Genomic DNA, 18,169 nt, shown 5'->3' on the forward strand with positions numbered 1-18,169 from the left:
TCATCAGCTCAAGGCTGCGTCCGCATTGAATTCTGCTGCAGTGCCAAGCGATAGCTACGATGTATGTATAGCGCGCACAGGGCACCTCCAGACAAAACAAACACACTATGGATCATCGGACGATGCTACGTGTACAGAGGGGGTGGCTGGGTTCGCGCTGCGCTGCGGGCGCGCTTGTCTTCCACCTACCGATGCAGACGGGGGGACTGGGCTGCCAGTAGTAGCGGTTGTCCACCTGGATGCAGGTGATCTTGTCGTCCCCCTGGAGCTCGTAGCCCGGGTCGCACTGGAACGACACAGAGTCCCCCGGCTCCCTGCCGTCCCCACTGCGGCTGCCGTTCATGGGCACGCCCGGGTCGCGGCACGCCGTGGCCACTGAGCCTGGGGGAGCACCATGGCGAAAGGGTGTTAGCACAGGATCCCAATCGTAATACCCCATCCCCGCAACCCATCCCAAACCACATCCAAACACCCTATCCCAACAACCCATCCCAATGTCCCCCTCAACTATAAACTGAAGCCTAGCTGCCAGATTCAATCCAAACAATGCATCATTTTAAGGCAAAACAATATGTTTTGTGTTTTAAATATATGTTTTCTTTCATATTTAACTATATATCTCATCCCTCAGAAGCCCCGTTAGGAGATTAGATCCCTGAAATATATACTATGCCAGTTGATGTTCCTAGCTGACCGCAGCAAACCCCTGCAACATATGAATTATTGTTTCCCTAAAATATATTTGCGTAGAAATATACAAGGGTGTGATAAATATTGGAGAGATTCCTATGCCAGGAGCGTTGTTATTCATCCCCTGGATGGATCGAAAACAAAATCTGATGCCAGACTTTGCAAAACCAAGTGCAGTTGAGTTCGACCACAGAAAGTAGCGATTTGGGATGATCCGAAAAGTTTGCAAACTTTTCGGAAAGGTTTGCAGACTTTGGATTGCAAACCTTTCCGAACATTACAAACCTTTCCGACATTAGTTTTTCGTAAAGGTTTGCCACACTTTTCGGTCCAAACAACTGACTTTTTTTTTTCTGAAAGGTTTGAACACTTTCAGATGAACAACCGACATTGTTTTTTTGCGGAAAGCTTTGTGCTCTTTGCAGGACGAACATCCAAAACACCCCATTTGTTTTTTTTGAGGATTTATGAGCAACATGAACTAAAAGCCTGAATCAAACCTTCAGCCTATTGATTAATTCCGGTTTAGTATTTTGTTCGCTTCACTCACTGGAGAACTCGATGGCGAATCCGGACTTGCTGATGTAGAAGTCGGTCTCGAACTGCACAGTGACGGTGTTGAGAGTGGAGTGGATGCCCTCGGGAAGCAGGGAGCCGCTGATCTCTGACAGGGACATCTCGTTCTCTGCCGGCCCGTCCCACACCTTCAGCATGTCGTGGCTGGCCTCGGTGTCGAAGGCCAGGAACTGGAGGCTGCAGGAGGCCACGCCAACGCACAGCAGGCCGACGAAGGACAAACACAACCACGAGATACGTTAACGGTGTTGGTAGCGAGTTGGAGGAGGTCATTGCTGTGACTCATGAGATGAATTGGTGCTGTTGAAACCACAGAAAATTTCACAAATTAAAAAGTTATGTTCAACCTTTAGTATCAGACCTAGAGAGGGGCAACAAGCAAACAAAGTTGCTTTAGAAACTTTTGGCATTTGGGCTTGTGGTAGAATAGTAGCTGCCTTAAAATCTATGAACATTTGACGGTACGTTTTAATTTTAAATAACATTTTGAAGGGTAATGGTCCCTGAAGGTTGACTAATGATTCATAGCCTCAAGGAAACTAACTACTAACAGCTTCACTGGGACATTGATATCAGGGACAGACGCTGATTGGGTTAAAGCAATGTGAGGGGAAGCTCATACAAACACAACCCTGTCAGACGTTGGCAGGTGCCATCATTTGCCTGACCCTAAAAACCAAAGAAGGTTAGGGGAGCCCCCGAGCTGACATCTACACAAGACGAAAGCTACGAACGCACAAACATTAGTTTGAGATCGCTACCTCACTAAAGTTCACGAGCAGTTGTTAAGGAATAATTTGGCATGTAGTGCGAAGCAATGCCATTAGAAACTGAAGTGTTCCATTATAAATCAGAATCTACATAACACCATTAGTGAGATGAGAGAAGGACCTTTTTTTTTTAATGTACGTTTTTAAAGCTTTTAGCTAATGCCCAAATTTAATAATGTAGAGCAGGGTTGGAACAGTGGCATTAGCCAAGATTTGCTTCATTATTATCCTATCGGCCTTATCTGGCTTTGTTGGGGGGGATTTTCAAGAAGGAATTTGATCCATTTCTGTTTATTAATCCCATGCTATTAAAAGAAAAGGACATGGTAAAGGCCGTACACCTATTTGATGGATTACAGTAGTGTTACCAAACATTTTTTTTTGTATTATGAAGCCCCACAGCCCCATTATTGCGGCTCAAGTACCCCCTTCACACCAGACCGCTAATGTTTTCCTATTATAGCCTGGTATTATCACTTAGCATCGTCATTTATATCGCAGAGGTGGTTGAAATGGAGGAAGTAGAGGAAAACTTCGCTTCCTGGTTAAAACTTTATCGACAATAAAAATCCATGTTGAAAACACAAACATAAATAATACATTATTATATCCAACTATAAATATTCATATTTGACTTAGTAATTATTTTGTTTGACAAATAAAGAATTACGTCAGACGTGAATGAGTTAGCAAATCTGAGGCCCAATCCCATTTCTACCCCTTACCCCTTCCCCTTACCCCTCCTCCTTGTTTTGAAGGGGGAAGGGGAAGGGGAAGGGGAAGGGGAAGGGGAAGGGGAAGGGGAAGGGGAAGGGGAAGGGGAAGGGGAAGGGGAAGGGGAAAGGGGTAGAAATGGGATTGGGCCTTAATCTCTACAAGAACCCATGCAAGCTGCCCAGGTACCCCTTAGGGAGGGGCATGGACCCCTGTTGGGGAACCCCTGGGTCACAGGAAGAGGAAGTGAGCCGGGGGGCGTACCTGACGATGTTCCCAGAGTCCACCTCGATGGTCCAGGTGCAGCGCAGGTTGTTGTCGTAGGGAAACGGGTATCCAGGGGAGATGATCCGCCCCGATGATTCCCCTTTAAACCCACCACCGCATTCAGCTGTCAGACACACACACACACACACACACACACACACACACACACACACACACACACACACACACACACACACACACACACACACACACACACACACACACACACACACACAGGAGCGCACACACACACACACACACACACGCATAGTGTTATGCACGCTAATAAAGATTAACCAAACCCATTTATTTTCCTTCCATTCAATTACCTGTGTGTGTGTGTGTGTGTGTGTGTGTCTGTGTGTGTGTGTGTGTGTGTGTGTGTGTGTGTGTGTGTGTGTGTGTGTGTGCGTGTGTGTGCGTGTGTGTGTGTGTGCGTGCGTGTCGGTTGGCCTGTCCTTTATGACAGGTCAACCAATGATCTATCAGCAGTCTTGTTTATGAAGCCAATGAAATCCACTCGATGAACCACAACAGCCAATGAGCAGTGATTAAGCAAGCACCATAGTGGAAGTTTAATGAGGACAAATCTCTTTTTGTGTCACAGGGTAAAACATTTAGATCCCAAATGCAAGCGCGTTTGCTTTTCACTTACCAAGCACACACACACTTCTCACTCAGTCTCTATCAGTCTTTCTGTCTATCTTTGACACAGAATAATTACGCAATATCAGATGAGGAAGAAAGATGAGGACAAAGACAAAGAGAACCTCAGAAGAGGTGACAAGGCAAAAGGAAGAAACGAAAATAGAGGAAAATATGCGACCGTCGTCCCACTTAAAGAATCGTCATCCATTATGGAAAAGGCAAAAATTGCACTTTTCCCACTCTATCTATATTTTCATTTCACGCATTCTCACACTTCCTCGTCTCTCTCCCTCTCCCTCCCCCTCCCTCTCTCTCTCTCTCTCTCCCTCTACCTCTCTCTCTCTACCTCTCTCTCTCACAACCTCTCTCTCAACCTCGCTCTATCTTCGCCCTGCAACCATAACTCTGCTACTGTCAAAAACGGTGCGTTGCAACTGGATGAATATTTAAACCGAGCAGAGGTAGGGGGGAGGGAAGGAGCGAGGCAACGGTAAAGGAAGTTAGGAAGCGGGGAATAATATGAGGTGAGACGATATTAAGACCGGGGGTGAGCCCGGGTCGACCCAACTGTCGTTTCTTAAATATAAAGTCGCCAGATATCAACGCCCACGGCTTTATGACTGATTCATTATTGATGCCGTGTGGCGAGAATTATTAGCCTGGATCTGAAATATATGTTTTTTTTAAAAGGTCAGAGGAGGCGGAGCTTAAAAATGGAGGGGGACACAAATGCAGAGTGGCCATTTTAATTGAACTCTTCCACCCTGACGTTGGGTGGTTTTAATTAGAGGATATGGCTGCCAGCATCGATTTAAACCTTCATTCCCCCCTGGAAAAAATATGAGCTATATATATATAGAACGCATTCGATCTTACTTTCCCATCTCCCTTTAAATGAACACAGGTGGAAAAACGTTGAATAAATGAAACCAACCCTTATGAGGCTAGCACAAGCCAACCTCGTAGGCCCTGTCTTGATCTCACTAGACAGACATAGATATCAGGATAGATACTTTCCATGGATACAACAGAAATATGTAGATACTAGCTCGACATAGAACGTAGACATACTGGATCAGATGTTAGACAGGCTTAAATACTAGTTTATATGTAACATAGGCTACATACACTAGAGACAAACAAGCTTGACTAGAGTAAGCTAGAGCAGGCAGATAGTAGTGGGAGCTAGACAGACATAAATACTAGAAATACAGTACATATATTTTAAATATACTTGGATACTGGAGTATAGATGAATAGATGAACAGAAAACACGTTTTGTTATCCCTACCCGGTTAGCATTAAAAGTCCCATAATATATACCCCCAGGTGTGAGTGGGATTCACCATTACAAGCCGTTTATGAAAATCGGCCTCTCCTGACATCACAAGTGGGCATGTCCACTTAGTTGTTTGACAGATAGATGAGCAACGTTTGCTACAGTCCACTGGGTAGGCTTGCAGACTGATCTATCCAGCACCCATCTACGTGGACACGCCCACTTGTGATGTCACTAAAACACAGGAAGAGGCAGATTCTCAAAGGAGCTTGAAATGGCTAATCACACGCACACCTGGTGGTATAATAGGGGACCTTTAAGAACCAAGATGGCTGATCGCTGAATAAGGTCATCATTTGTTCAGGACCCAACCGCCCCCAGTAAGTGATTTCTTAATTTAAATACACACGTTGAAAGTATCATTGAGCGTGTTGCTAAGTTCCCCGTCTACCTATCGTTTTTTTCTGTAAACGCGTTGTGTCTGACTGCACGACAGTGGCAAAGTACTGGGGTCTGTCAAACCTGAGGAACACAACAATCCAAAACCTGAGAATAAATAGGCCTGTGTTGACATTGTGAGTCAGCGCGTGTAGGTTGCTCTGTGACTCACTCCAGTGCTGCTAAAGAGGGAGAACAGATAGACCCGTCACTGTCACAGCCTTGGCCTCGCTGAGTGACGCCCAGCATGGGTTCATGAGACCCTGACTGACAGCGTGTGTGTGTGTGTGTGTGTGTGTGTGTGTGTGTGTGTGTGTGTGTGTGTGTGTGTGTGTGTGTGTGTGTGTGTGTGTGTGTGTGTGTGTGTGTGTGTGTGCGTGTGTGTGAGTGTGTCTACATATACGTATGTATGCATTGATGTATTTGTCTGTAGGAATGTGTGTACTGGTGTCAGCGACTCTGCAGGTCGCTACGCGCTATTAAGTATTCGCCTCGTCTATACGCAGCCCCAAAGTGGTTCCACCATCGGCAAACTCACAAACAACTCAAACCGCGGAGACCTTTGATCTTCCTCCCACGTTCTTCCACTTATAAGACATTTCCAAAAGCCTGCCAGCTCATTTTTTTGTGTGTATACACTACCGTTCAAAAGTTTGGTGTCACTTCGAAATGTCCTTATTTTTTTAAGTAAAGCACTGTTTTTTTCCATGAAGATACATTAAATTAATCAGAAATACAGTCTAGACATTGTTGTGGTAAATGAAAATTCTAGCTGGAAAAGGCAGGTTTTTTATGGAATATCTACATAGGTGTACCGAGGCCCATTTCCAGAAACCATCACTCCTGTGTTCTGATGGTACATCGTTTGGCTAATCGTGTTAAAAGGCTAATTGATGTTTCGAAAACCCTTGCGCATTTATGTTATCACAGCTTAAGAAAAAAAAAGTTTGGGGTCACCCACACAATTTCCTGTTTTCCATGAAAACTCAAATTTTTATTCAACAGTTTTCATGGAAAACAGGAAATTGTCAGTGCATATTTTATCATAATACAACCACAATATAAGACCATTGTTTTTGTTTTTCGTCGTTTCCAAGAATGACGCAACAGGTCGACTCTACCGGTGACAACGTGAACACGTCCATCTGCACATGGTGTCCATGCACTGTATCCAACCGTGTCCAAACCCTCCATAAAGAGAGAGTGGACGCCAGCCTCCGGCCTGGCTCCACCGTCCTCCCTCCCACCCCACCGCTGCCCCAGGGGAGAGAGAGAGCGTTGTACCCACCAATGCAGGACGGCAGGGGGTTGTCCCAGGCGCGCCGCTCCCCGGTCATGCACTTGAGGGTGGTGGCTCCGTGCAGGGTGTAGCCCGGCTGGCAGCGGTAGGTGATGCTGCTGCCCGAGAAGTGGCCCTGGTCGCTCACCTTGAAGCCAAACTGGGGCACCCCGGGGTCCTCGCAGTGGGACAGCTCGAAACCTGGAGAGAGAGAGAGGAGGGAGGGGGAGATATGTATTTCGAGAGAGTTAGGGGAGGGAGGAGGGGGGAGAGAGGGGATGGAAAGGGAGAGAGGGGAAGATCGAGGCAGATAAATTGAGAGTAGGAGAGAGAATAGGGGAGAGAGGGAGAGAGAAAGAGAGAGGGCGAGAGAGATAGAAGGCAAGGAATGCCAAGAGGGGGGAGAGAGACAGAACGGACAAAAAAGTAGGAGTACGTGAAGCATCTTCTGGAAGCTGCAGGACAAACAAAAAACCTCTGAAACTTAAAAGTTCTGCTTAATTTACTTGTTTTTTAAATATACTTTTAATGAGGGGATACTTTATTGTGCGGGGGAGAGTTCAATGCTCTGCTTACAAACGGCCAGGAGATCATATCTGGATTATCAGCCGACCCAAACACCACACAAACAGGCCCCATGGCCGCCGATAACCTTAGCATCCAAAGCGTAAACACCAGATAGTATTAAATGTCAGCTTCCATAGTCATTAGTAGTTCCTGTCCATGGTGATGTGTATTGTTTGTTGTTTGTCCGTGTAGTGTTGTGGCTGTGTGTGGGTGTGTGTGTGTGTGTGGGAGGATTTTTTGTTAATTCATTCAAACACAGAATAGCTTCTTAGTATCTTGGAGCAAGGCAAAAAAACGTTTTTTTAAACGTCCATCCCGAAGCAGTACTGTAGGAGTGTGTGTGCATGCGTGTTGCGTGTGCGTCCGTGTGTATGTGTGTCTGTTAAACAAAACACAGCATGTAAATTGAAGGCTGCGGTGCACATTAAACTACAGCAGTAGAGATTCCTAAACGCTTTTCTCACAGTTTAATTCCTCAAACAAACAACAGCACCACAGCTATATTGTTCTCAACTCCCTCTTCATTACAGTGCGCCAGAGCCATCTTGTTTGCGAGCTAAAGTGCTTGATTCACGAGCAGATAGTGGATACCGCGTCGTCAACCCACCGTCTTCAAAGTGCAGAGCGTTCGTTCAAACGATAAGTTAATTAAAATGTGATTTAACAAATTACTTTGCTAATAAAAACAAATTCACAGCCCATACCTTGACCGTACCCTCGCTGCAATAAAGCAGTGTTCACCGGCACAAATAAATACACTCAACTACTAAGGCAAAGCCCCTCCTATATATAGTAGGCATACAAAAGAGGAGAGTAGGAGGACGATAATCTAGTGGTTAGGTGTGTTCCACCTCTCCCTGGGCGAAACGTGGCGGGTTCCAACAGCAATATCTGCAGTCGAACCTCAAGCCATCCCTGGGCTGGATGCCCAAGCCCTGCTGCTTAATGTCATGTACCTTAGGCTCAGAGCAACGCACAGTACTCAGGATAAAAGTGGGAGCTGGATGACTGGACCGCAAACAGCGGCGGTGAAGGGTGACAGAGGAGGGAGGAGGAGGGGGGGGGGGGAGTACATACTGGAGTAGACCAGTTTGAAGCCCTCCCCGTTGTTCTCCGGGTCGGTGTAGAACTCCAGCCAGATGTGGTTGGAGGTGGAGATCAGAGTCAGGCCCAGCATGGAGGTGCCGGTGAAGGCCCCCAGGACGTGGGCGGTGTTGTCCCTGCCGTCGTAGATCTGCACGGGAGGAGGTTCACGGTGTTAGTGCGCGTCACGGTGGATCTGCCCTCCGCTCATCGTGTTGATACACTGGGGGGGTAGGAGCTAACAAAGTTGGTGCTAACGTTTTGTTAGCACCAACCAAGATTAGAGTTGCATGGCAATATTTTATAAGTTTGTGTGTCCGTATATACATGTGTGTTTGCGTGTTTGTTTGGATGAACGCATATGTGTGTTTGCGTGAGTGTAGGGTGGTCATTTGTGTTCTTGTGAGTGTGTTTTTGCATGCATACATGGATGACAGTGTGTGAGTGTCTTGGCGGGTTCATCTGTGTGTTTCTATGTATTCATGCATGCAGTTTGCCAGCAGGTGTGTGTGTATGTGTGTGTTGTGTGTGTGTGTGTGTGTGTGTGTATGTTTGTGTGTTTGTATGCAAGCACCTTGAGCAGGTCCCCCGGGGAGAGATGGAAGGTTCTAGCAGAAATGTTTATACCCTTTCCAGCCTGCACCTGAAACCAGTCAATGACAATACAAAAACCAAATCAGAACTTATAAAGGTTACAGACACAACACTTCGACTCCATCGGCATCAACCCTCAACCTAATGGGCTGAGCATTTCTGCAGGCACACACACATTAAGCAAGTGTCAACTTTACACAGTATGTCGGAGAGACCCGCAATTACAGTCGCAGAGTGCCAGATTGAGCCCATCCATAGAGCAGTTTGGAGACAGTTTGGAAAGCTCAATAAGAATCGTCTGTCTGATTTAGGACAGATTGGGCAGATTGGGTTGCTGTGCAACCGCGTCACAAAAGGATGCGTCACATGACCTGGCATAGCTCGGCTGTGTGGGTGGCTCGAGTGGGAGGGGCTAAGGGCGTGTCGTTAGTCCGATTCTTGTTAACAAAGAGACAGGTACACAACGGTGGCCGTGCGTTATTATTTGAAGAGTATTTCATCAGTTATTGATGTGATTTTATTGATAACATCATTGAAAGCAATATCGTTTGGAGTTTAAATCATATATGCCTTGGTAATCGTAAGCTACTAGCTGGGTGAAATGCTATACGTTGTGGCTATAACGTTACTGACTTCCTGTTTCTGGGGGCGGAGGTTAAAGGTGATTGATTACCTGAATGCTGTAGATACACTCGTGGTTGTTGTCGTAGTTCATGGGGTAGTTGGGAGACAGGAGGATCCCTTCGTTGTTGGACACAGAGGAACCGCACTCGGCTGGGGAGGGAGACACAGAGACACAGGTGTTGTAAGAGTTTGTTTTTGTGTTCCCCGACCTCATTCGTTTTGCTTGGGATTACGTAGACCTCAAACTGCTCCACGCCACGAATTAAAGTCCGAGCCCGGAGGACAAATGGCTGTGGTTTTTTACTGCTTTGATCGAAGGAAAAGTTGTGTTGCAGTCGTTTTCGATACGGCACTAAACTAAAGTACTATGGTTATAGAGAGGACTATGACAATGGTGATGATGGTGCTGATGATGATGAGAAGAAGAAATACTCGTAGTAATAGAAGCACAAAAGGAGAAATCCATGTTTAAACTAAACAAAGTAAAAAAAAACAAGAGAAATATACTATTTTTTTTGTGAAAACGCATGCAGATCCTTAGACAGGTTCCCTTGGGAAATTAGATGTATATCAGATGTTACCTATTTCCCCAAAGGAATGTCCAAGAGCCCACTCGAACGCGATAAAACAATATTTTCGCAACTTCATGATAAATTAATATAGCTTTCTCAATCCATTCATTCAATCTCTGCCATCATCTGTAGCCCACTTCTACTGCATCAGTCTCTCTCTCTCCCTGTATCTCATGCCTCTCGCCCACTGTTCTGTTGGTGTAATAGTGATGTTGAAGCTGCGATGCCATCGATAGATCACTCTCCCACAGTTTCCATTTAGAAAATTACCTCCCCACCCTCTACCTCTCTCTCTCTCTCACCTCCCTCTCCTTCGCTCTCGCTCTCTCCTTATCATTTGTTATCTCTTCTTAGCTTGACCTCCTCACCTTGAGTCTCACTCTTCCTCTCGCCCGCAAACACTCTCTGACTGTCAGTCTCTCGCTTTTTGTCTCTCTCTCTCTACTTTTTTCGCTCTTGTTTCCATCTCTCCTCCATCTATCGGAGTCATCTTAGCACTATATCGTTTGAGTATACCTGTAAATCTCCTATTCTCTGCTTTCTCGCCCGTTCCCTCTCATTGCCGTTGGCAACCGTACCAAGAAGATGCTTGTTTTCCTTCTAATAAGGTGGCTGATGATGATGATGACGATGACGACGCAAAAAGGGTGTGTGTAGCGGCGTTAGAAGAAGAAGGCCAGAGCCATTGACGTATGCGTTTGATCTCCTTCGCATAAAAGTTTCTCCACCAACAACTGCATCGCCAGGTTCCCCTCTTAAACCCCCTTAAGAGAGGATAAAAAAACATGTTTGATCTTCAGACGAGGAACAAGCAGCGAGTTCGGTCCACAACCGGTGATCCTCCTTCAAAAAAAATTCTGTGAATACACAAATGTACATGTGCCGGGATGAAAGAGACTGAGAGCCCCCTTCTCCACCCCCTCCACACATCCCTGGAAGCGGCACACACGGTGGAGGTGGGATGGGTGAGGGATAAGGGGCCCAGGGCCGGTGGTGGTGATGGTGGTGGGGGTGGTGGTGGTAGGGGAGTTGGTGATATTAGGTGAGTGGCCCCATTCAGTAAAGTGATGCTGCCGACTTTATCTTTTGGTGGGGAATTTGTTTTTGAACAGAATGTCAGCAGAACACTTTGGTTAGAATTAAATAGGGATGGATGCTATTTATTTTTATTCTTCTTTAATGCAATGACTCAATGGCCAATACATCACCCACTCGTTGTACACGGATAACTATTCATTACGAAGGCTTCAACACAGTTTCCATGGTTTCCTTTTCAGGTATAAAAAACAACAACCAGTTAAAGCTAGTCCCTAGAAATAACAACATTAAAATCGTTAGCCGTCATGCTAAGAGCCCTTGCTACGTACCGACACATCGAGGCAGCGGCGTGCTCCACATCCTGCGGCCCCCTCCCAGGCAGACCAGCTCTGGCGCCCCCTCCAGGCGGTAGCCCATATTGCAGGAGAAACTCAGCGTGTCACCGACGCCGAAGCTGTAGCCGTTCCTCCGCCCGAACTGAGGTTGCCCGGGATCCTCGCACGGCTCCAGCGTGTATTCTGTACAAAAACAGCGGCCCGTGAAACACTTCTGCGCACTTTGGGGTCGGCTTCTGAACAATAACAGTGTGTGAAAGCATCGTATGCGTTTACATAATCGACCGACCCCCCTAAAACCCCACGTTATTTTCCATATATATCTATAGCAAGGCCAGTTACCCGAGAAAGTTATGTTGAACCCTTCATAAGAAATGGAGAAGTCTGAGACGAATCGCAGCTGGGCTTTGAAGTTGCCATAGAGACCGGCGTTGATGTTGCCAGGCAACTCGTTGCCGGTGAGGCGAGCCAGAGGTTGCAGGAAGCTGCCGTTCTCCGTGACCAGGAGGTAGTCGTGCTGGTCCTCCAGATGGAAAGTCTGGAACTGGAACTGGACCCCTGGTGGAGAGGGAGGGGTTCATGGTGTGTTAGTATGGTAGAGAGACATATATATATATATATAGAGAGAGAGAGAGAGAGAGAGAGAGAGAGAGAGAGAGAGAGGGATAGTGAAAGAGAGAGAGAGAGAGGGAGAGAGGGACAGAGAGGGAGGAAGAGGGAGAGAGAGGGAGGAAGAGAGAGAGAGAGAGAGGAAGAGAGGAAGAGAGAGAGAGAGAGAGAGAGAGAGAGAGAGAGAGAGAGAGAGAGAGAGAGAGAGAGAGAGAGAGAGAGAGAGAGATGCGAATGTTAAGGACAGAACAAAACTAAATCACGTGGCTATACATAAACTGGTGAGCGTACAATGTTATGATACACATTTAATATCATAACACTCATCACAGTGTACATGTCTTGGAAGACGTGGTCCCCGCACCAATCCCAGTACATGTCGTTTGGCAGCGTGCTGGGCTGCACAACGGGACATGCTGCTCCCTGAGGCACGTATAGCATGCAGCCATTAATCCACTACAGGGCACCTCATGAGGAATTGATCTGATTATGAACACATGAACGCCAATTTATCCCAGAATCTATATCTGGCACTCTAATAATCGACATATGTATGTGGTTATGTGTCTATAGTGAGTACCTACAGCATGATACACACCTCCAAATGTGTATCTTCATAAGAATGTTTGGGTGAACCGTACCGACATGTTAGTTAGTCAGTTAGTTATATTTATTTGTCACATACACAATTGTACAGAGCAATGCGTAGTGAAATTCTTATGCACCACTCCGGCTGTAATTCCACTGTATAAAGTGCAAGATTATAATAATGATTGGTTGGTCACTGCATGGTGGGCTAAGTGACATTGTCAGTCTGGTTTAACAGTCTGTTGGCCTGGGGAGAGAAACTCGTCCTCATCCTCTCTGTGTTGACCCTCAGCAGACTGTAGCGTCTCCCTGAAGGAAGCAGGGTAAACAGCCTGTTGTTGGGGAGGCTGGCCCTGATGGTTCCCTCAGCTGAGCGGACCACCCTCCTCACGCGGAGAGGTTGGAAGCTCCTCTGCTGTTTCCTGCTGAAGTCCACTATAAGCTCCTTGGTCTTGGTCTCGACGTTCAGCTTGAGGATATTCTCCTCACACCAGTCCACTCGATGTTTGTTGTATATCTGTTTATTTATATCTATATATTTATCCGTTGATAATGCTCTTCAATGCCCTTCCTTTGTTCATTCCTCTCTCCCTCCATCATGGTACGTCCAGCAAATCCGTGCGTTGGTGTTATAGTGGCCTGCACCTCTCCATCCCTCCCACCGTCCATCCCTCCCTCCCTCCCTCTCCCTCCCTCCCCTCCCCTGGTCTCGCCTTAACAAGCCTGGCTCAGACTGCAGCCGGCTGTCTGGCAGACGGCGGGTCGGGTGGAAGGTATGTGTGAGTGCGTGTGCGCTTATGTTTGCGTGTGCACGTGTTTGTGCGGCTGTCGGTGTGTGTGTGTGTTTGTGTGTGTGCGTGTGGAGGGGTTGCGGCGGAGAGGCGTCTTACCTTTCCCATGGCTGACTTCCACGGTCCAGGTGCAGTTGAGTGATGAAGGGTAGCTGTCTGGGTATCCGGGACTAAGGATGGTGCCCCAGGGGCCCCTCACATCCCCGCCACAGAGAGCTGCGGTGTGGGCAGGGAGGGTGGATGTGGTGGAGGTGGGAGATAGAGACAGACAAGGAGGGGGAGACAGAGAGAGTGAGCACAGGGGGATAGCGGGCCAAACAGCCTGGAATGTGCCTGTACACAGAGACAGCGGGGGGGGGGATGTATTTGTGTAGGTGTATATACAGACACACAAACACAAGTTCACACTCACACACACAAGCACAAACACATGCAGGCACAAGCAAACAGACATCACATAGACATGTCCTTTTGGATGGTGATACCTATCTAGGGATATTCACACAAAGAAAACAGACTTTCAGTCTTTCAAGTGCCAACAACTTACAACCAAGCGTAGTTTAGTCTGCCACATCTTTTGTTTTCAGCGTTCTCAGTTTCCAGCTTTCAGTGGTTTCAAATGTGAACGTTGTCAAGTAAAAGCCAAAGAGTTCATTAATCACCTCTCGTAATTAAACTCTGCGGTCTCCTGACATGCAGGACAATACAGAAAGCAGGAGACTAATATCCAATATCCGCTAGGCAGCACACACCGAGCCTCCGGTCATTTCCCAGCTCCCTTTCTCTTCATCAAAATACATCAGAACTCATTTCCTGGAGGGGAAATGTCCTTTAATTCACAACAACGTTTTTAGGACAGAACGAGCTGAAGTGCATATTTAAAAACCTTGGCATAGTCAATCAGAGATCGCCCAAGAAAAAACGAATCTTGGAGTCATACTTTAAAAGTAATTTTTGCGTGTTGTTGTTCAAAAAAACAACTGCATAGTAATACATTTAACACTTCATTTCTACTGCGCTTTTCGAAGACACTTTGATCAATGCAAATTAAAAGCGAATAAAATGCAATGCTCTAATTGTGTTCTCTCATTGTTTGGTCCGTACACACACAACGACAACTTCTCTTCCACATGACTTTGGATTTGTATATTGGTGTCTGTGTTTTGGGGGATAAGGGATCCTTGTGACTTTCTGCAGGGGGGAGTGCTGTCTTAACAAGCAGCCGTGCAGCCCTGAGGATCACGCTGACCCAGCTGGCGTGACGACCAGCACAAACGCTCTTAAAGATTTCCAGGCGATATCGGGGAAATGATCCGTCGGCTGCGCTGCTGGTAAACGCACACACACACATGCACACAAGCTCTGACTGTGTGACACTCACGGATCCTTGTACTTTCTATGGAGAAGAAAACAAAATGGAGCAGGAGGCTGTGGCAGATTGGGTGTAGGCTGGGGCGCTAACCTGGTATCAGGGTATACCAGGGTATTTATACATACCCAAGGTATGATTCTATCGCGTAAGATGCTCCTCTTTCTATGATTAAAGATTCTGTGGAAGAAGGTCGCTTATGTCCTATCTATTATATGGGCCATAGGTATTTAACCAAGCAAGGCTCATCAAAGTATTTTTTTTATTGTATATAAGACACACATCAGTTTAGGCTAGATAATGACATAGATGACAAAATGACTATCACTATCAGATCCGATTTGAAGGTCTATTTTATTTTTATTTTATTTTTATTACTCCCGAAATTGAGTGATAGGTTATACAATTAAGATAAAACAGCAGTGGGCCTCGTCATAACTAATTTATATATTTTTGTAATTCAATGATATAATATTAATTTATTTATTTTTTACCTTTTTACAAACCTTCATTTTTGCTGCCCCCCCAGGTACTTGGTGCCCTACGCACTCTGCGTATAGGGAGCGGCGGGCCTGCCCAAGTCTCCCCGGGTTTTGGACACCCAGATGAAAGATTTATAAAGTTTAGTCTTGAGCAAGAAGTCTAACCACTCCCTTGATATAACCTTTTTATCTGAACTCACAAATAGTCGCTTCGGAGAAAAGTATCAAAACCAACTGACTAAAGAGTAAAAAGCGAGATCAACCTCAAATACCAAAAATAGAAGGAAATGTCTTACTGGTTTCAAATGAACACAGCGGACAGCATTTATCTAGTATTTGCACCCCCAAAAAAGGGTATGAAATCCGACGGCATGAGAAGTGAAATGGATGTTTAAGCTGCTGGAACTCTCCCCGGCGACCAGTGAGTCAGACAGATTTCTAAATGACTGTTCCTCCTCCTCTTCTTCTTTAGCCTACTCTGACCCCCCGTCTCTCGCTCTCCCGGTGAGAGAGTGCCGTCTCTTATCCCGCATCAGTCACCGTGTTGACCAAGGCCCCGGCGAGGTGACCGGTCAACTGCCTTATAAAGAGATCCGCCCGCCGCCTCTGCTGGAAAGTTAACTTCACCTGCCGCCACCCCCCCCCCCCCCCCCCCCCCCCCCCCGGAAATGTTCCTCCAAACACAGATGCATGGGCGGCGAGCAGAAGCACGCTCTCCCCCTCTCAAACACCGATCCAAAAACACTTAGTTACTTATTTGTTTGTGATGGTGCTGAATGCCGCATCGACCTAGCCTCACACGGCCGCAGCGCACCCGCTTCGCCCATTAAGGCCGGAGAGTCCTCCGTGGGCGTTTTTATTGGTCGACAGGCGCCGTCCGTCAACCTTACTTTGCGCCCGTTTGAATGTACTTCAGCCAGTCGCATGCCGCCATCTGGATGATCTATACGGGCGGCGCACTCCCAAAGTAAACACCATTAGCGGACGTTACTGCTACCATTTTCATTTGAGTCCAAACTTCTCCTAAACAGCCCTTCCCGGCGCCGTCGTCGTCTGCATCATTTGCTGGGGTTCAAGGCTTCCCAATGTCGTTCGGAGCCCAGCTGCCCGTGTCGTATCGGGCCGGCATCGGACAAAATATTTCGAGGGACAACCGGACCTGAGTTTGCAGGATTGAGGCTGGGTTTGCAAAGCTAGCTTTGTCCTACCACGGTACAGGGACCTCATTTCTCTGTACCTCCATAGTTCTGGCGGTAGCAAATGTGTTGTTGCAGAGAACTAATCATCGCTGATGATGCATGAAAGGCTGTGGGGATAATCTCAACGTTGTTATTTGTTCAAGGCCAATATTATATATTATATAATATATTCATGTTGCGTCACAATATTGTCCATCTATTACAAGACAGGAATACTGCAGGGATTGGAATGAATGAAGGCAAATTAGGAAAGATTTAAGAGGGGGGTGTGTTTTGACGGAACCTCGGCAAGAGTTTAAATGCACTTTAGAATGGTTGCAATAAATAAAATATATTATAATTATATAACAGCCCAGAGTTTGGAGTGTCCTTCACTGAAACACTGTTTTGGAAAGAGTTGCCTGGGACAACTAAACATCTTCAAATACTATTAAGGCTCATACCACAGTCTAAACCAGGGGTCTCAAACTCAACTTACCTGAGGGCCGCTTATCACAAGTGATAAAAAAGCGTGGCAAGGGACACAAAATATCATCCCGCGGGCCTCAATTGACCCCCGGGCCGCGAGTTTGAGACCCCTGGTCTAAACCCTACAATACCAGCTCTGCAACCAAATAGGGCAATTGTTGCGTATTTCTGCATATTATGCCTGTTAACAGCTCTTCCTTGATTCACAGCAGAGAAAAGGCTCTCTATAATGCACAAGGATATGCACGTGCATACCTTCATTTTTTTTCCCGCCTATGTCAGAAACACAAATGCAAATGTGCTAACACAGCGCAAATAGCTTGCTGATCTCGGAACAATGGTTGATATGCATTCCTATCCCAGGGAAGAGTTCTTAAATCAAACTTCTGCACAACTGCATGCATTTAACGCACACGCACACACACACACACCATCAACTAGTATTCATTTATGCATGCTTGCCATGCAGACAGGCAGAGCCACAGTCACAAATAAAAACATCAGCAAGAAAAAGCTGTCAAATCCAAGCACCCATATTTACTGACACACACACACACACACACACACACACACACACACACACACACACACACACACACACACACACACACACACACACACACACACACACACACACACACACATACACACTAGCCATTAAATATTTAAAGTGCTGGGTTACCAGGAATCTTTTTTTGGCTAGATGCTGGTGTATTCACTATTTATATGTAATGTATTAAAAAAATCACGATGTGTATATCTATATCTAGTACATTTCACTATAAATCCTCAAGTACAGGTTACTGGAATCCTATTCATCACTGGTAACCGTGGATAATGATTCTAGTTCCACGTCTTATATCAAATAACGAATAATCACAAAATAAACAACCAGACTAAAACCCTCATGTCTTCCTCCTGACGCTGTTTGCTTAATGAAACAACACACGGGTCTTTCCTGGTCGGCGAATCACAAGAAACATCTGCATTTTCCTTGGCTAGCGGGCTGACACATCTCACCCCTCGCCAGATGAATGTAACGGGGTAACGGTGCAATCTGCAGCCAAAGATGGCTATCAGGTTTCTCCTCCTTTCTCCTCTTCTGCATCAGAGTAAATCAGGCGCCTTGATAGCTGCCCCAACACAACGACCCATGTGATTCACTGAACGTGAGCCGACAGCGGGGGGG

General features: G+C 46.3%; 1 protein-coding gene across 1 annotated transcript in view; it reads right to left on the reverse strand.

Moving 5' to 3' along the window:
• Positions 1-18,169, reverse strand: part of LOC130376229 (CUB and sushi domain-containing protein 3-like) — a 387,391-nt gene that overhangs the window by 69,484 nt on the left and 299,738 nt on the right. The window contains exons 21-30 of the mRNA XM_056583449.1: positions 13,562-13,678; positions 11,817-12,032; positions 11,469-11,657; positions 9,579-9,679; positions 8,886-8,954; positions 8,306-8,462; positions 6,671-6,862; positions 3,015-3,141; positions 1,241-1,443; positions 190-381 (exon numbers count right to left, since the gene is read on the reverse strand). Of these exons, the coding sequence (XP_056439424.1) occupies positions 190-381; positions 1,241-1,443; positions 3,015-3,141; positions 6,671-6,862; positions 8,306-8,462; positions 8,886-8,954; positions 9,579-9,679; positions 11,469-11,657; positions 11,817-12,032; positions 13,562-13,678 (1,563 nt within the window). The remainder of the gene's footprint in view (positions 1-189; positions 382-1,240; positions 1,444-3,014; positions 3,142-6,670; positions 6,863-8,305; positions 8,463-8,885; positions 8,955-9,578; positions 9,680-11,468; positions 11,658-11,816; positions 12,033-13,561; positions 13,679-18,169) is intronic.

The sequence above is a fragment of the Gadus chalcogrammus genome, chromosome 22 (assembly GCF_026213295.1).
Source record: "Gadus chalcogrammus isolate NIFS_2021 chromosome 22, NIFS_Gcha_1.0, whole genome shotgun sequence".
Classification (NCBI taxonomy): Eukaryota; Metazoa; Chordata; class Actinopteri; order Gadiformes; family Gadidae; genus Gadus; species Gadus chalcogrammus.